Source organism: Pecten maximus, chromosome 4, assembly GCF_902652985.1.
Source record: "Pecten maximus chromosome 4, xPecMax1.1, whole genome shotgun sequence".
Classification (NCBI taxonomy): domain Eukaryota; kingdom Metazoa; phylum Mollusca; class Bivalvia; order Pectinida; family Pectinidae; genus Pecten; species Pecten maximus.
In genome coordinates, this window is record NC_047018.1 from 32698391 (window position 1) to 32713301 (window position 14911).

The 14911-nt window shown below is 36.4% G+C and overlaps 1 protein-coding gene across 1 annotated transcript; it reads left to right on the forward strand.

The window, feature by feature from the left end:
- The first annotated feature begins 290 nt into the window (after positions 1-290).
- Positions 291-13004, forward strand: LOC117325868 (eukaryotic translation initiation factor 3 subunit E-like). Its single transcript, XM_033882367.1, has 13 exons — positions 291-402; positions 1718-1835; positions 2094-2211; positions 4433-4475; positions 4734-4838; positions 5325-5450; positions 7368-7492; positions 8700-8820; positions 9905-10006; positions 11518-11627; positions 11942-12044; positions 12362-12493; positions 12806-13004. The coding sequence occupies exons 1-13, from the start codon at positions 313-315 to the stop codon at positions 12836-12838; spliced, it is 1326 nt and encodes a 441-aa protein (XP_033738258.1). The 5' UTR covers positions 291-312; the 3' UTR covers positions 12839-13004.
- The last annotated feature ends 1907 nt before the right edge of the window (positions 13005-14911 follow it).

Here is a 14911-nt window from a genome sequence, read left to right on the forward strand (position 1 = left end):
TAATGGTTGCTCCACGTTTCTGCCATAAATATGAAATAAATTCACAGTTACATTTTAGTTATATTCTGGAGACAAATTATTTTGAATTCCATCACTGACTTCTAGATATAGGCCTAGATGATTACATTAGTTTACCAGTGTATACTCTATAATAATTTAAATACTACTTATATTATATTACAGCATTTTCCCCCTTTTTTAACTTTAGCGAGAAGGCGTGATGTGCACTCTCTTGTGAATCCGGAACATTAAGTCTTTATCCGGTCTTGAACTTGACATTAGTTACGCCTTCTCGCACATGCTGACGACAAAATGGCGGAATTCGACTTGACCACGCGAATGGGACAATATTTAGACCGACATCTGGTCTTTCCATTATTAGAATTTCTGTCAGTCAAAGAGGTAATCTTCTGATATGGTTGTTGGTACTGTTTAAATAGTTCGATTTCATTTATTTTACTTAATTTCACGAAAAATGGATCATTTTGTTAGCCGGTAGCTGCCTATTATCTGACACAAAAATTCCAATATTGCAAGTTGGAATTATTTGGTATGCAATGTATATTTTACTTTTTTTTTCTTATCAATTCAAAGACATTCTTCTTATACTTGTAGTAGTTAAGCTAATCATTGGCATATACCATATGTCCACCCTTCATCTTAAAACCTATCTTCAACCCCCTCCCACGAACTTCCTGCTGTCAATAACGCATAGCTAAATGTAGTCGACTAAACTACCTCTCATGACTCATTATTACAGGCTTTAAAATCAAACAGTCTGCCTGTCAACTACGAAACATTATTTTTTTCTTATGCTTACTGTTTGTAGTCCCTATAACATTTTGTTGAATAAAAAAATTAACATGACATCACCAGCTACATTATGGATAAATAAGATATTCATTTATAACACATTCAATTCATCCGTAATCTATATCATTTTCTATTCATGCACAGTTGCGTTCTCAATTTCAGCTAGTTGCACAAGTTTAGAAATTAAGTGGCTGCTTGTAGATGTAAAATTTGAACATCAGAGAGTGGTGGGAGTACTAGAGTGTGATCGATGGATCAGATCATCATTTGAGAAATGAATGACTTCATTTCGATGAAGCCAATTTGGTTTTACTGTCACCAAAATCTATCAGTTTCAAGTGTAACAGGAGAGGAGAAAATGTAGCGGCCAGACCGGGGTTCGAACCCGGGACCTCCGAAAACTAGCCGGATGCTCTACCAATTGAGCTACCTGGTCACCGATGATCGACCCAGTCCAGTCCCGCTACACACCTCCCTCCTTTTTTCCAAGTCTTCGCCCTCGAAGACACACGAGACCCTTATACCACCACCGTGGGTATTTTAGTTGGGCGCCAATTTTGTAACAGGAGAGGAGAAAATGAAGCGGCCAGACCGGGGTTCGAACCCGGGACCTCCGAACACTAGCCGGATGCTCTACCAATTGAGCTACCTGGTCACCAATGATCGACCCAGTCCAGTCCCGCTACACAAGTTTTCATAGAGTATTGTGATCTAGATCTGGTTACCACCACAGTTGAGTTGGAGTCAAGAGTGTCCAATGCTTTTCTAGAGCTCTACAACAGTATCTATATGTATACTGGACATTGTCTAAGAGATAATGATACAACATGTACATTATGTTTAAATGGACCAAAGATCAAAGGTTGCCCTAATAAATAAATCTGTTCCTTATTCTTAATTTCAGCTGTATGATGAAAAAGAAATGCTTAAAGGAAAGCTGGATTTACTCAGCAACACCAACATGGTGGATTTTGCAATGGATGTCCACAAAAATCTGTATCCTGGCCAGGATGTGCCATCAAGTAAGCAGTATATATATATCCCCTTGATTAAATAGGGCACTATTTTGGTGGCTATGGCACCTTAAATTCACCATTGGCAATGCAACCAGTTACTGACCTATAATTTGTCACCTGCATGATGACTAGAAAATTTGTTTTGAAAAATTTAAGACATGAAGTAAAATCCAGAAAATGTACCCTACTATCAGAAGTCTTGGATTTGTGCAAATGTACCTTACACCGTAGACCATTTCATTTGGATATTGATTAATTTTTTAGATTTGAAGGACAAAAGACAAAGTGTAGTGGCACAGCTCAAAAGTCTTCAGGCAGAGACAGAAATGATTACCAAGATATTTGAAGATCCAGAAGTTGTACGTCAGATGCAGAGCTCCAGGTGAGTCACCGGCTGAGTTGTAAACTTAGATACAAATTTCTGATTACGCTACTTTTCAAATAAACCCTAGTTACTAGTGGAATGAGTCGTGTTTATATAGTAGCCCTCACTTCTAATTGCAGAAAAAATAATTTTTCAACTATAATTGTCCTATCGGTACTACAGAACTCACAGAAAAAAAAATCATCAATTTCTATTTTGTTATTGGTTCTAGTACTACAGAAGCCAGAAATTGAAAAGTCTAATAGTTGCTAAATATGAATTAAAAAAAACACCACAAGAGCACCGCAAACGGATACATAATACATTCATCTGACCCTATCCAATGATTTTGTTTAATTTGATATTGAAAGTCTTCTTGGACATAGTAATAATTGTCGCAAAAAGAAAAGTCCAAAATGGGCAATGGGTAAGAAATATTAAAAAAAAGATATATTACCAAAAATTAGATCCTCGTTGTTCCAAAAATGTCCAAAATTCTTAAACATTATCCAGATTGTCCTTGTTACACCCACATGAACATCCATACAAAAAGATAGGACAACAATATAGGATAATATGTTTTTGAAAAAATGGGTGACCTTCTTGATATTACTGATCTTATGATTAAACATACACTGGAAATGAATATTTTTTCATAAATGCTCTCCATGTTATGAACATTATAACATACTTGCCAACTTTTTAAAATTCTCATGGGGGAGAAAGTGCGTGAACGACATTTTTGACCGGAAAACACATTTCACGCGCGACACATTTAGCAAACAAAAACTAAGGGGAGATAATTTGCTATTGGTAAATAAATTCCTTGCATGAACACTTAAGCTTCCTTCCCTCACTGAAAAAAAGGGGGAAAAACTTATTTCAAGCTTGGCCAATGATCTTTTTTATTCAAGTTTGGAAAGATAATTATATAAGCAACAAGTTACAAAAAAAAACAAAAAAAAAAACCTGCAAAATTACATCATTTTTAATTATTTCTGGAAATGATTTAACTCACTGTTCACTCTAAATAAATGTATTTACTTAGATATGCTATGAAAATTATGTTGTAAGATATAAGATGTCAGTCAATTAAATGCAAATTATCACAATGATATCACTTTCTATCAAGCTTTCTCTCCAGCAGTAAACTTCAAAAGAAAACACCTTAACTGTCACGATAAATGTCTAGAGTACAATATAATATCTGAATGAAATTTCAAATGTTTCCTTTGGATTACAACAAAGATAATAATACAAAAAATAAATAATAAAAAGGGCTGTACCAGCAGTTGTAATCACTATATAGGCTTACAACTCAGTACTTTGTAGGTGGGGACTGATACTTAAATTCAGAAAGTGAGTATTTGTGGACATGTTTCTGTCTTTCAAAATGTGAATTGGGAAAGTTTCTGCCAAAATAAGTCTCTGCTAATTGACACGAAGTATGCTGATGCTACGGTGATTGAAACGACGTTACCTACCGGCAACCTGGCCTTCGGTCTATATGGTCGTTATTGTGAATTTATTTCCTTGTGCTAATTATCTAAAGATCAGTGTTTAAATGTAGTTAACATTTCAATAAGTAATCTGTCAAATTTGATACTCCGTTGATAACATTGCCAGTGTTGTTTTCACTTTTTCTGTCCGAGGTATACTGTCAAGTAGAGGTCGTTTATGCGCTTGACATCAAAGGCAGTATACGAAGCCATTTACAAGCGTTTAATCAACCATGACTGACCTGCTACAAAACCATCACCACGCGTCCTCAGCTTAATTGGTTTTAATTAATTGTTTATTTATCGGGGTATTGTCACCCTTGCAGTCAGTGAAGTGTCAGAATTTCGTTACGGTCTGTGAGCAGGTCAGTTAACTGACCAATGCCCCACACATATGCCTTTCACCAGCCAGCAAGCGTTACCTGTCATAGGCCTAAGTGAATCTAACAAGATGAATAGGGGCTCCATACGGGGTTATCAAGACATATTCTCCAAAATCGGGAGAATACACTAGGTTTTATCTATACGATCGGGAGACGGGGCAGGGAGTCTGGAATCGGGAAATTCCCGACTAAATCGGGAAAGTTGGCAAGTATGTTATAATTATGCACTATATGTTTAATGAATCAATTTGTAAAAAACATAATTGATGAGCTACATCAGCTTTTAATACAAGTGAGCTTTAACATGTTGTTGCCATAGATAATGTGAGCTAATGATTATATTTGTTTTTGCTTCAGAGATGGAAGACAATTGTTTGAATTTCTAAATAAAGATTATGGGGTAAGTATTCTTTCTTAATTTAATTTATTGGGACAGCTAGAGAACAAAACAAAGGAATTCATAAAGAAAATGGATAGCAGAATTGTTAACTAGACAATGTAGTAGGTAAACTCTTTTCACCTTAATGGTTTCAATGATTGAGTGCAATATGTTTCAAGGTTTGAATTTAGAATCAATATAATAAATGAAATTGTACAGGTAAGAAAGCAATGCTCTTCATATCTGAAGAGTACAAGTTATGTGTTGTCTTATTTTCAGTTTGAAGCGAGGATGATAGATACACTTTACGAGTATGCCAAGTTCCAGTACGAGTGTGGAAACTACTCCGGAGCAGCTGAGTACCTTTACTTTGTCAGAGTATTAGTAAGTTGTCAGTAAAACTATAATCATTAAACCTTAAAATAAGTTTATGACGATATAATTTAACCCCATCCTTGACCTGATATTTTTCATATTTATTTGGCCATCCTGAAATTCTGTATTCAAAAGATCTAAAGAAATTTGTTTTCATTTGAGTAGGATCAGTAAAAATTTCATTTTTTATCTGTTATGCAGGTGTTCATTTCAATTTATTAAGTATTAGTTTGGTATATGATAAAGTCATTTTCCTACCTAAAGTCACTGAATAATAAAAAGCCTGGATTACAGGCACAGACTTGAATAGAAAAATGGTAATTTAGTTTATCTGCTCTGCAAAATGCAGACTGCATATGAAACAACAAGTATATCTACTAATGGTAGGAACATTTAATTTGATAATAATAGGACAATGCTAGATCATGTGTATCAAGTCAAAACAGTGGATACTGTTGACTAAAACTTTCTCTACAATGTGGTGTACTTTTACAGCTGCCCTCCACAGACAAGAACTTCCTGGACACACTGTGGGGAAAGCTTGCCTCAGAAATCCTCATGCAGAACTGGGAGACAGCTCTGGATGATCTGACTAAACTAAAGGATATCATAGATAATAATGTAAGTCTGGTGAATAGAATTCAGATACCATCAATAGGTTAAGTCTTTGATATCGGAATCTTCATAACCATTTTGACCTGATTTAGCCCACTTATATCTATTTCTGTTAAGTATAATTATCAACAAAATGAATATGATTTCACTGTCCTGTAATAAGCTCACTCCCTGACTTGGAATTGAAGGCTATGGTCAATGGGGCATGGACTTGTTGCAGTATATATGTAGGGATTAATTACTACGTGGTTCCCACTGATATGAAAAGTCCTTGAATTTGAGCACTTGCCTGGAAAAGTCTTTGAATTCGTTGTCATGCCTTGAAAGTCTTGGAATTGGCCATTAATACATTAAAAAGTCCTTGAATTCATGCCATTGGTGTTGAAATTAGTAACATTTTTCTAAAATGTTCACACACAAAAAATCAGACTATTAGTGATTTAGTCTATGTTTAGATTAATGATTTGTTCGACCAAATATTGTGTTTATAATTGTATGATTACAACATTGTTAATGTAACAGGAGACAAAACTATTGGGTTTAAATACACAACTGTCAAAAATTCACCAAATGTTGATTAGTGGTGATGAAAAGTCTAGGAAAAGTCCTCGAAATTAATGACAAAAAAAACAGAAGTTTTTGAATTTGATGACTGTCTGTGTGAACCATGTAACATTTAATTCAGTTAACTTGAATTGGATATACAGAGCAACCCGCTTATTTGCATAGCCCTTTTTCCATGACAAAATATGCAAATAACCGGAGTATTCGTATAGGCGGAGTTGGGTAAATTGGCCCCTCTTATACACTATGTAGATCGTCAGGTAGGTACTCAAAACGGGCGCTATGATTGTTTACGTTATTTGCATTAAAAACATATTTAAAAAAAAGCATTATTTAAAATATAAGAGTAAATACGAAATAAATAGGTTGTTATTCTTTGTAAATGTACAAATATTTGCATATACATTTTTACACGTTTACTACTTGTCACTCCGAGTCTGTGGGTCCGAAATCGGTCATACACGCGTGGGTTGGCACTACGATGTACAATGTGATCGTTTCAATAAACATTCATTATCGTCTTGAGATGTGTTTTGTTTCTGCTATGAGTATATTAGTTGTTTGATCATAGATGATGAACTGCTTAAGCAATAGACTGTCTTAAATGACCGTGAGATGTGCATTGTCGTTTGGGTTTGTTTTGGAAAATGGCGCACACACACAAAGAGTTGTCGTTCCTTACACATATGCCCCCACAATGCAACGCGCCTAGTAAACAATCATGGCGATCGCAACCTGCCTCAGCGAGTGTTCAAGTGCACAGAACACAGGTTTGGATCGATGCTATAATAAATAAACAAATCTCATCAAAAGATGAGACATATCAATATTTTAGTCAGTAATTCTTCTTCACAATGCTACTGATATGGTCTGGATAATAACTAAATGTCGATATCGATGCATCGAACATAACCTGTTTTGACGAAGTGGGAACCAATGATTAGATAACGTTGTAAATCGTGTCGAATCAATATGTAAGTTAAAAACACTTTTCATAAAACTTTTATTACGGGAAAATCACAAAAATACCCTAAAATCAATTAAATTTTTTTCGATTTTTTGGAATTTTTATATGCATATAAGCGGGAGTCGGTGTTTTAGTCGATGCAAATACACGGGATTAAAATACAAAGATAAAGAAGAAAAAAATCGGGACCTGAGAATTTTATGCAAATAAGCGGGATATTCAAATAACCGATATGCAAATAAGTGGGCTCCTCTGTATATATCTTTTTGTTTTGATTGATAATGAAAATATAACAAACAATGATTGTAATGATGTAGAGTTCCAGGATCAATGACTTCATATTGTGGTGGTAAGTTGTTTGTTTCTCATTGTTTTCCTATTAAATCTTGCAGACCTTTGGATCAGCATTACAGAACTTGCAGCAGAGGACATGGCTAATCCACTGGAGTCTGTTTGTCTTTTTCAACCATCCCAAGGGTCGTGACCTTATCATAGATATGTTTCTGTACCAGCCCCTGTAAGTTTCTAAGTATAGAGTATGTCGCTTGTCAATTTTGAATATTCTTTTACAGTTATAATTAGTGTTGTTAAGTTGCTTTTTGTGGCAATAGCATGATTTTCCTTCCCTTAGAATAAAACATGTAGAAAATATGTTTGGTGAAAATATAATCAAAAGAGAAAATTTCATAACCTGTTTCATGATTTCTGTGAAATGTTCATCTTTTTTAAATCAAACATAGAATTATGGAACTAAAAAATATATATCCAATGAGAGGAATCCAGAAAAAAAAGAAATAATGCAGCTTATTATATAGTACTGATGGAATAAAATCACTTCTTTGGGTGGTCCCTGTTGGACAAACCTGGGGTCCTCCCAAATAGCCCTATTAAAGGTAAATTATGAAAATTTCAATGTTAAACAAAACAAAATTTGAATTTTACTTGACTCATTGAATCAAACGACTTACAAAAAAGTGTTATTTACATTCCACAATACTAGGTATAGTCTAACAAGATTGACTTGTTCGTGCATATATATGTCAACCAGTTAATTGATGTTTTGGTGCATTGAGTTCATAACACACATGTACACGCTGTTGAGTATCCTGGCTGCAAAATGGTCAGTTCAATGTGGTATTTAATATCGTATTCAAATTGTTAACAAAATTCAAGTGATTTGGGAAGACCAACAGCAAACAGTGAAAGGACTTACAAAAAGTATACAATATTAAGCTTGCTGAATGCACCTAAACATACAGGTAAAATGGGGAAAAATACAAATGCAGTCGTTGACTGGAATGGGAAAATACCCTATGGGATTCGAACCCCGAACATTGTCACCTGTACTTCAGTAACGTACTACTTATCCCTGATGACTGATTCGTCAATGTGAACAGTTTTGTACATCATTTTAAACTACACTTATGTAATGCACCTATTTCCGTCATAATTATTGACTCGTCTGCAATCAATATGCTAATGAAAGTTCAACACGATAGGTCAATCTGGTTGAACTTAAAGTATTTTTATCCCACTGTAGGACTCTAATAAAGATATTCTATGCAGTGAAAATGCAGCTTAATAAGATATAATTCTTAAGGTGGTTCTTGTTTGTCAAACCTGGATGCCTCCCATTGGGTAGATATTTTACTGGAATATCCATAAGTCAAGATGCCAAAAGGAGTCTACAATGAACACTAATTGATTATATGTTCATTTTGCAGGTATCTGAATGCCATACAGACGACCAGCCCTCACATACTACGATACCTAACCACAGCTGTTATCACCAACAAAGGTCGAAGAAGGGCCGTCCTCAAAGATCTGGTCAAGGTTATCCAACAGGTAGGTGGACGACGGTCAAGGTTATCCACAGGTAGGTGGACGACGGTCAAGGTTATCCAACAGGTAGGTGGACGACAGGTCAAGGTTATCCAACAGGTAGGTGGACGACAGGTCAAGGTTATCCAACAGGTAGGTGGACGAGGGTCAAGGTTATCCAACAGGTAGGAGGACGACAGGTCAAGGTTATCCAACAGGTAGGTGGACGACAGGTCAAGGTTATCCAACAGGTAGGTGGACGACAGGTCAAGGTTATCCAACAGGTAGGTGGACGACAGGTCAAGGTTATCCAACAGGTAGGTGGACGAGGGTCAAGGTTATCCAACAGGTAGGAGGACGACAGGTCAAGGTTATCCAACAGGTAGGTGGACGACAGGTCAAGGTTATCCAACAGGTAGGTGGACGACAGGTCAAGGTTATCCAACAGGTAGGTGTACGACGGTCAAGGTTATCCAACAGGTAGGTGGACGACAGGTCAAGGTTATCCAACAGGTAGGTGGATGACACAATATTCTTCTTATCCATTAACAATAGTGTAGATCATAGATGGAGGTGGCGCATTTCAATGCCTTTCATAGTCTGTATGTACGTCCATAAGGATTTATTATAGACATGTCACATTTAGGAATAAGCGTGGTAAAATATGCTATTACACAGGTAGCCTCCCTTTAGCTGTCTTCCTCTTTATGCAAATAGAGGATGATTGAGCCAATTCCATTTTCAAATTGTGGTCACACAAATAAAGCGTATAATTTAAAGGCATTGTTTCAATGAGTTCAAATTATGTGTTAGAGGAATCTGACTTCTTGGTACAATAACAATAACTTATAACTCTGGACAAAAACAGAGTTCAGTCAATGACTTATATTCTGCTTTGCTGAAATTACTGAAAGGACAATTTACCATTGAAATCAGGGTTCTTTTCCAATGAAAACACCATTGGTACTTGGTACTAACTTTTGTGTGTGGTCTGCTATAATACAGTTTCACCCCAATTTTCATTGTGATATGCGTGGAGTACCTTGATTGGATCAACTTTCAATAAGAATTGGTTTCCTTTACATGTTGGTATTCGCTTGTTTTTCAGGAGTCCTACACCTACCGGGATCCCATCACAGAGTTTGTAGAGTGTCTATATGTCAACTTTGACTTCGATGGTGCCCAGCAGAAACTCAGAGATTGTGAAGAGGTAAATCTATTTTAAATTTGAATTCTTTTCATCAGTGTTCCTGATCAAAAGCAGCGGTATTTTCCATGGGGCTTTCAGATTTGTCATACTTGTTACTTGTCAGAAAGTCTTTTCATTGGTAATACATTTGCTGGCCTGCTGACCCTGGCTGTAACCTTTCACCTACTTTTAAATTTCAACCCACTTGCCAAGCTATACTATCTTATGACAACTCTTATTAATAGCTTTGGTAAACAGACCAGTAGGATCTTTATATTCGTGATTGAGTTCACAGGTCACTATGGTGTGATGTCTGAGGTCAAAGCCAGGTAACTTTGGTGTGATGTCTGAGGTCACATGTCACTATGGTGTTATGTCTGAGGTCACAGGTCACTATGGTGTGATGTCGGAGGTCACAGGTCACTATGGTGTGATGTCTGAGGTCACTATGGTGTGATGACTGAGGTCACAGGTCACTATGGTGTGATGTCTGAGGTCAAAGCCATGTCACTTTGGTGTGATGTCTGAGGTCAAAGCCATGTCACTTTGGTGTGATGTCTGAGGTCACAGGTCACTATGGTGTGATGTCTGAGGTCACAGCCAGGTCACTTTGGTGTGATGTCTGAGGTCACAGCCAGGTCACTTTGGTGTGATGTCTGAGGTCACAGGTCACTATAGTGTGATGTCTGAGGTCACAGGTCACTATGGTGTGATGTCTGAGGTCACTATGGTGTGATGTCTGAGGTCACAGCCAGGTCACTATGGTGTGATGTCTGAGGTCAAAGCCAGGTCACTTTGGTGTGATGTCCGAAGTTACAGGTCACTATGGTGTGATGTCTGAGGTCACAGGTCACTATGGTGTGATGTCTGAGGTCACAGCCAGGTCACTATGGTTTGATGACTGAGGTCATAGGTGACTTTAGTGGATAAAAAAATCATAAAACAATGCTGTTGTAAAATGGTACATTGGAAACGTTCAGGAATTGCTTCCTTTGAAAAAATTACACAATAACAATTCTAAAAATGAAGAGTTTCCATCAATGTTACACTGGATAAGAATTTGCAGTTTGAACAGTTTTTAAAATTCTTTCATATTTAGAAAAAATCTCCAGAATCTGCTTGCATGCCTAGCGCTATTCCAGGACAACATATATGGGACGCGGGGAAAGCACTTTGATAGATTACATGTGGCGGGGTGGGTTCAAATTATAATCACATCTATGGGTTGATGATGTTTGAAATAAATTTATTCTGTTGCTGGGTGTATGTGGTGGGTTTGTACTGTTTATTACATTATAATTGCTTCTATATGTGGGTACCATTCACACAAAAAGTGGATTTGTGGGAGGATCATCAAAATTTTTAATCACTTCTAAAAGTTGATCCCCTAATTTCAAAATGCCTTCCCCCACCCCCTGTCCTATATATGTTTTCCTGGAACAGCCCTTATTGTAAGCTTACCAAAAATTCTGTTTTTAACATGAATTCACCTAAGAACACACACTATATTAATATTTATTGTTTCATTGTAGGTATTGGTTAATGATTTCTTCCTTGTTGCTTGCCTGGATGATTTCATTGAAAATGCTAGATTGCTGATATTTGAGACCTTCTGTCGGATACACGAGTGTATAAGTATCAAGTAAGTATATGTGAATGGTATAGTCCGATTAAAATCATCTGTTCTGTGACCCAATCACTGTCTTTTCATAGCACACGATGAGTTAAATCAGATTGTAAATGGTAAATACTATAGAAATAAATAAATAAAAAAAAACATCCTCAATGATTTATAGAAATTAAAAAAAAAAATATCCTCAATGATTCCAGATTAAAGATATCCTTTAATAAATATTTGTTTGCTAAGGTAAAAAGAATTTGTCATTTTAAAATGCTTGTTAGCTAATTTAGGAAAAAAAATGATATTGTAAAACAAAAGTCTGCTTGTGTCCATAGCATGCTGGCTGAGAAGTTAAACATGACATCAGAAGATGCTGAGAGATGGATTGTAAACTTAATCAGAAATGCTCGACTGGATGCCAAGATTGACTCAAAGCTGGTAAGATGTTTCTGATTGTCTCCCCTGATAATTTTAGTAAATATCGCATTTGTTTTGTTGTGTATCCAAATTTGATAATTTTTTTCCCAAGACAATTAACTTAGATATAAAAATCTTGTTAAATGATTGTGAGATTTTATCCCTCCCTTTCTCCAAGGAAGTGGTAGATTATGGCATAATTTACCCCTTGGCAGCCATCTTTACATCAATCACAAAATTTAGTTGTTACATTTTTGCAGGGATCAGGTGAATTGTGGATGTTTTCACATCTTGTTGAATTTGTTCTAATGTGAACTTCTTTATCATATTGCCTACAGGGACATGTTGTCATGGGAACACAGGCTGTATCACCATACCAACAGGTTATAGAAAAAACTAAAGGTCTCGCCTTCAGGTCACAAATGATGGCCATGAACATTGAGAAGAAACTTGGACTCCGTACTGACAGTGTAAGTATTATGATATATATATAAAATGTTTAACAGAAGTTGCAGGGAAAATAAATAAGATTTTGTCTATGAACCTACTGAGGATTACGTCTTTCTATCCAAAGGCGGCCAAAATACAGTGGTCATATTAATTTAGAGGTTGTTTTATTTAAAGCGGAAATTATGGCTTTATGTATAGTTTTCCGAGGTTAGCAAGCAAGTATTTATATGCACCATTTCATTATGCAGTAACCTGTTTAGTTTGATATTAACTATTTTTAGAGTAACTTCATAACTTCATTTTTATACCCTTGTTTTATTTTTGTATTCCAGTTGCCACAGTGGGATAAATCTGCAGAGAGTTAATAGTTACACCACTAAGAATCAAAAAGACTTTCCGCCAGTCGCAGCAAATATTACGTCAGTCACCGCCAGAGAGGGAATTGTTCAGTTTAAACTGCAGAGACAGTTAATTTGGACTTTGATATGAAGTGCTCTAAAAAGAAACTACAATTAAATTATATCAATTGGATTTGTTTGTATGTTGTTTGTTGTAGAGAGAATTCACTCTAAACAAGCATGATCTTTGCTTAAGTTACACATGTCCCCAACTGGTCACTACTAGCTATTTACGCTGTAATAATTTATAAAAATGAAACTGGGATTTTTCAAAAAAAATTGTAAGGGTGACCTTAATCAACAACACTGAAACAAACTCGTTTCAAGATATTGTAGTACTAACTTAGTAACTGATAACTTAGTAACTGATAACTTAGTAACTGAAATTTGATCAAAAAATCCTTTGTGGAATTAAGCTGCTAGAGCTCTGAAAATGATTCTGCAATAAATAAATAGCGATGACCTTGACCCAAACAACTCTGAAACTTTGCTGGCATGGTATGGTCCTTAATTAGTGAATGACATTTGATGGATATCCTTCCGCAATGAAGTCGCTAGAGTGCTGACAACGAACTTTCTAAATATAGTAACGGTGATCTTGACCCTGCATACCTGGAACTCGTACTTGTTGGAGATATTATGGTATTTTGTAATTGTACGAGGTTTGATCAAAATCTCCAACAATGAAGCCTAGAGTGCTGGCAAACTAAGGTGATGTGTACGAATGCAGATGAAAACTACATCTCCCCTGTTTCACTTGCAGGGCACTAAATAATATACTGTTCAACAGAGAATGTAGTTTGTTGGACATTTGACGGATTTACTTGTCTTGACTCTTTTCAATTTCAAATGAAATTGGTGGCTACACTATTAAGATGAAAAAGATGGACATTGTCATCAAAATGACCGCCCAGTGGAGGCTTCTGATAGATTGAAATTGAAATCCGTTTTGTGATTGGCCAATTTGTGGGCTTCTGAAGATCCAACATGTAAATATTATTATATATGTTATATAAGTTGACTACCTTAGGACTGCCTTGGCGTACTCCAGTGGGAGTGTTAAGCAATCAAAGTACCGGAGGAACTGAATTGTCTGATTGTAGTGGAATTTTTAGCATCAGATGGTGGGCTATTCAAATCGCCTTGCGTCCGTTGTCTGTCCGTAAACAATTCTTGTTATCGGTATTTCTCAGAAAGGACTGATGGGATCTTTCTCAAATTTCATATGTAGGTTCCCCTTGGTCTGTAGTTATGCATATTGCATTTTCGGACTAATCGGAAAACATGGCCGACAGGCAGCCATCTTGGATTTTGACAATTGAATATTGTTATGGCTTTTTTTCTCAGAAAGTACTGAAGGAATCTTTCTCAATTTTCATATGTAGGTTCTCCTTGGTCCCTAGTTATGCATATTGCATTTTGGGACCGATCGGATAACAACATGGCCGACAGGCAGCCATCTTGGATTTTGACAATTGAAGATTGTTATCGCTATTTCTCAGAAAGTTCTTAAAGGATCTTTCTTACATTTCATATGTAGGTTGTCCTTGGTCCCTAGTTATGCATATTTCATTTTGAGACCAATCGGAAAACAACATGGCCGACAGGCAACCATCTTGGATTTTGACATTAGAAGTTTGTTATCGCTTTTTCTCAGAAAGTACTTTAGGGATCTTTCTGAAATTGCATGTGTAGGTTGCCCTTGGTACCTAGTTATGCATATTTCATTTTGGAACTATGTTCCCCTTGGTCCGTCGTATTGCATTTTGGGACCAATCTGAAAACAACATGGTCGACAGACAGCCATTATCGCTAAATCTCAAATTTCATATATAAGTTCCCCTTGTTTGAAAAGTACTGGAGGGATGTTTCTCAATTTACACAAATTAGTAAGAGGAAGGCAAAAATAGAGACATTGGACCTATAAAGATCATTCAATGGAGAGCTAGTGATTAAGTGTCGGGACACCTTAACCTATCGGCCACCGCGGTTGTACCCAGTCTATACCCCCGTCTATACCCCCGTCTGTACCCCGTTTAT

Excerpts from the sequence above, each read along its gene's own strand:
- LOC117325868 (XM_033882367.1), top strand. The coding sequence starts at position 313 with ATGGCGGAATTCGACTTGACCACGCGAATGGGACAATATTTAGACCGA. Across the intron at positions 4,839-5,324 it reads TTTACTTTGTCAGAGTATTA|CTGCCCTCCACAGACAAGAA; the intron begins GTAAGTTGTCAG and ends GTACTTTTACAG. Across the intron at positions 8,821-9,904 it reads TGGTCAAGGTTATCCAACAG|GAGTCCTACACCTACCGGGA; the intron begins GTAGGTGGACGA and ends CTTGTTTTTCAG.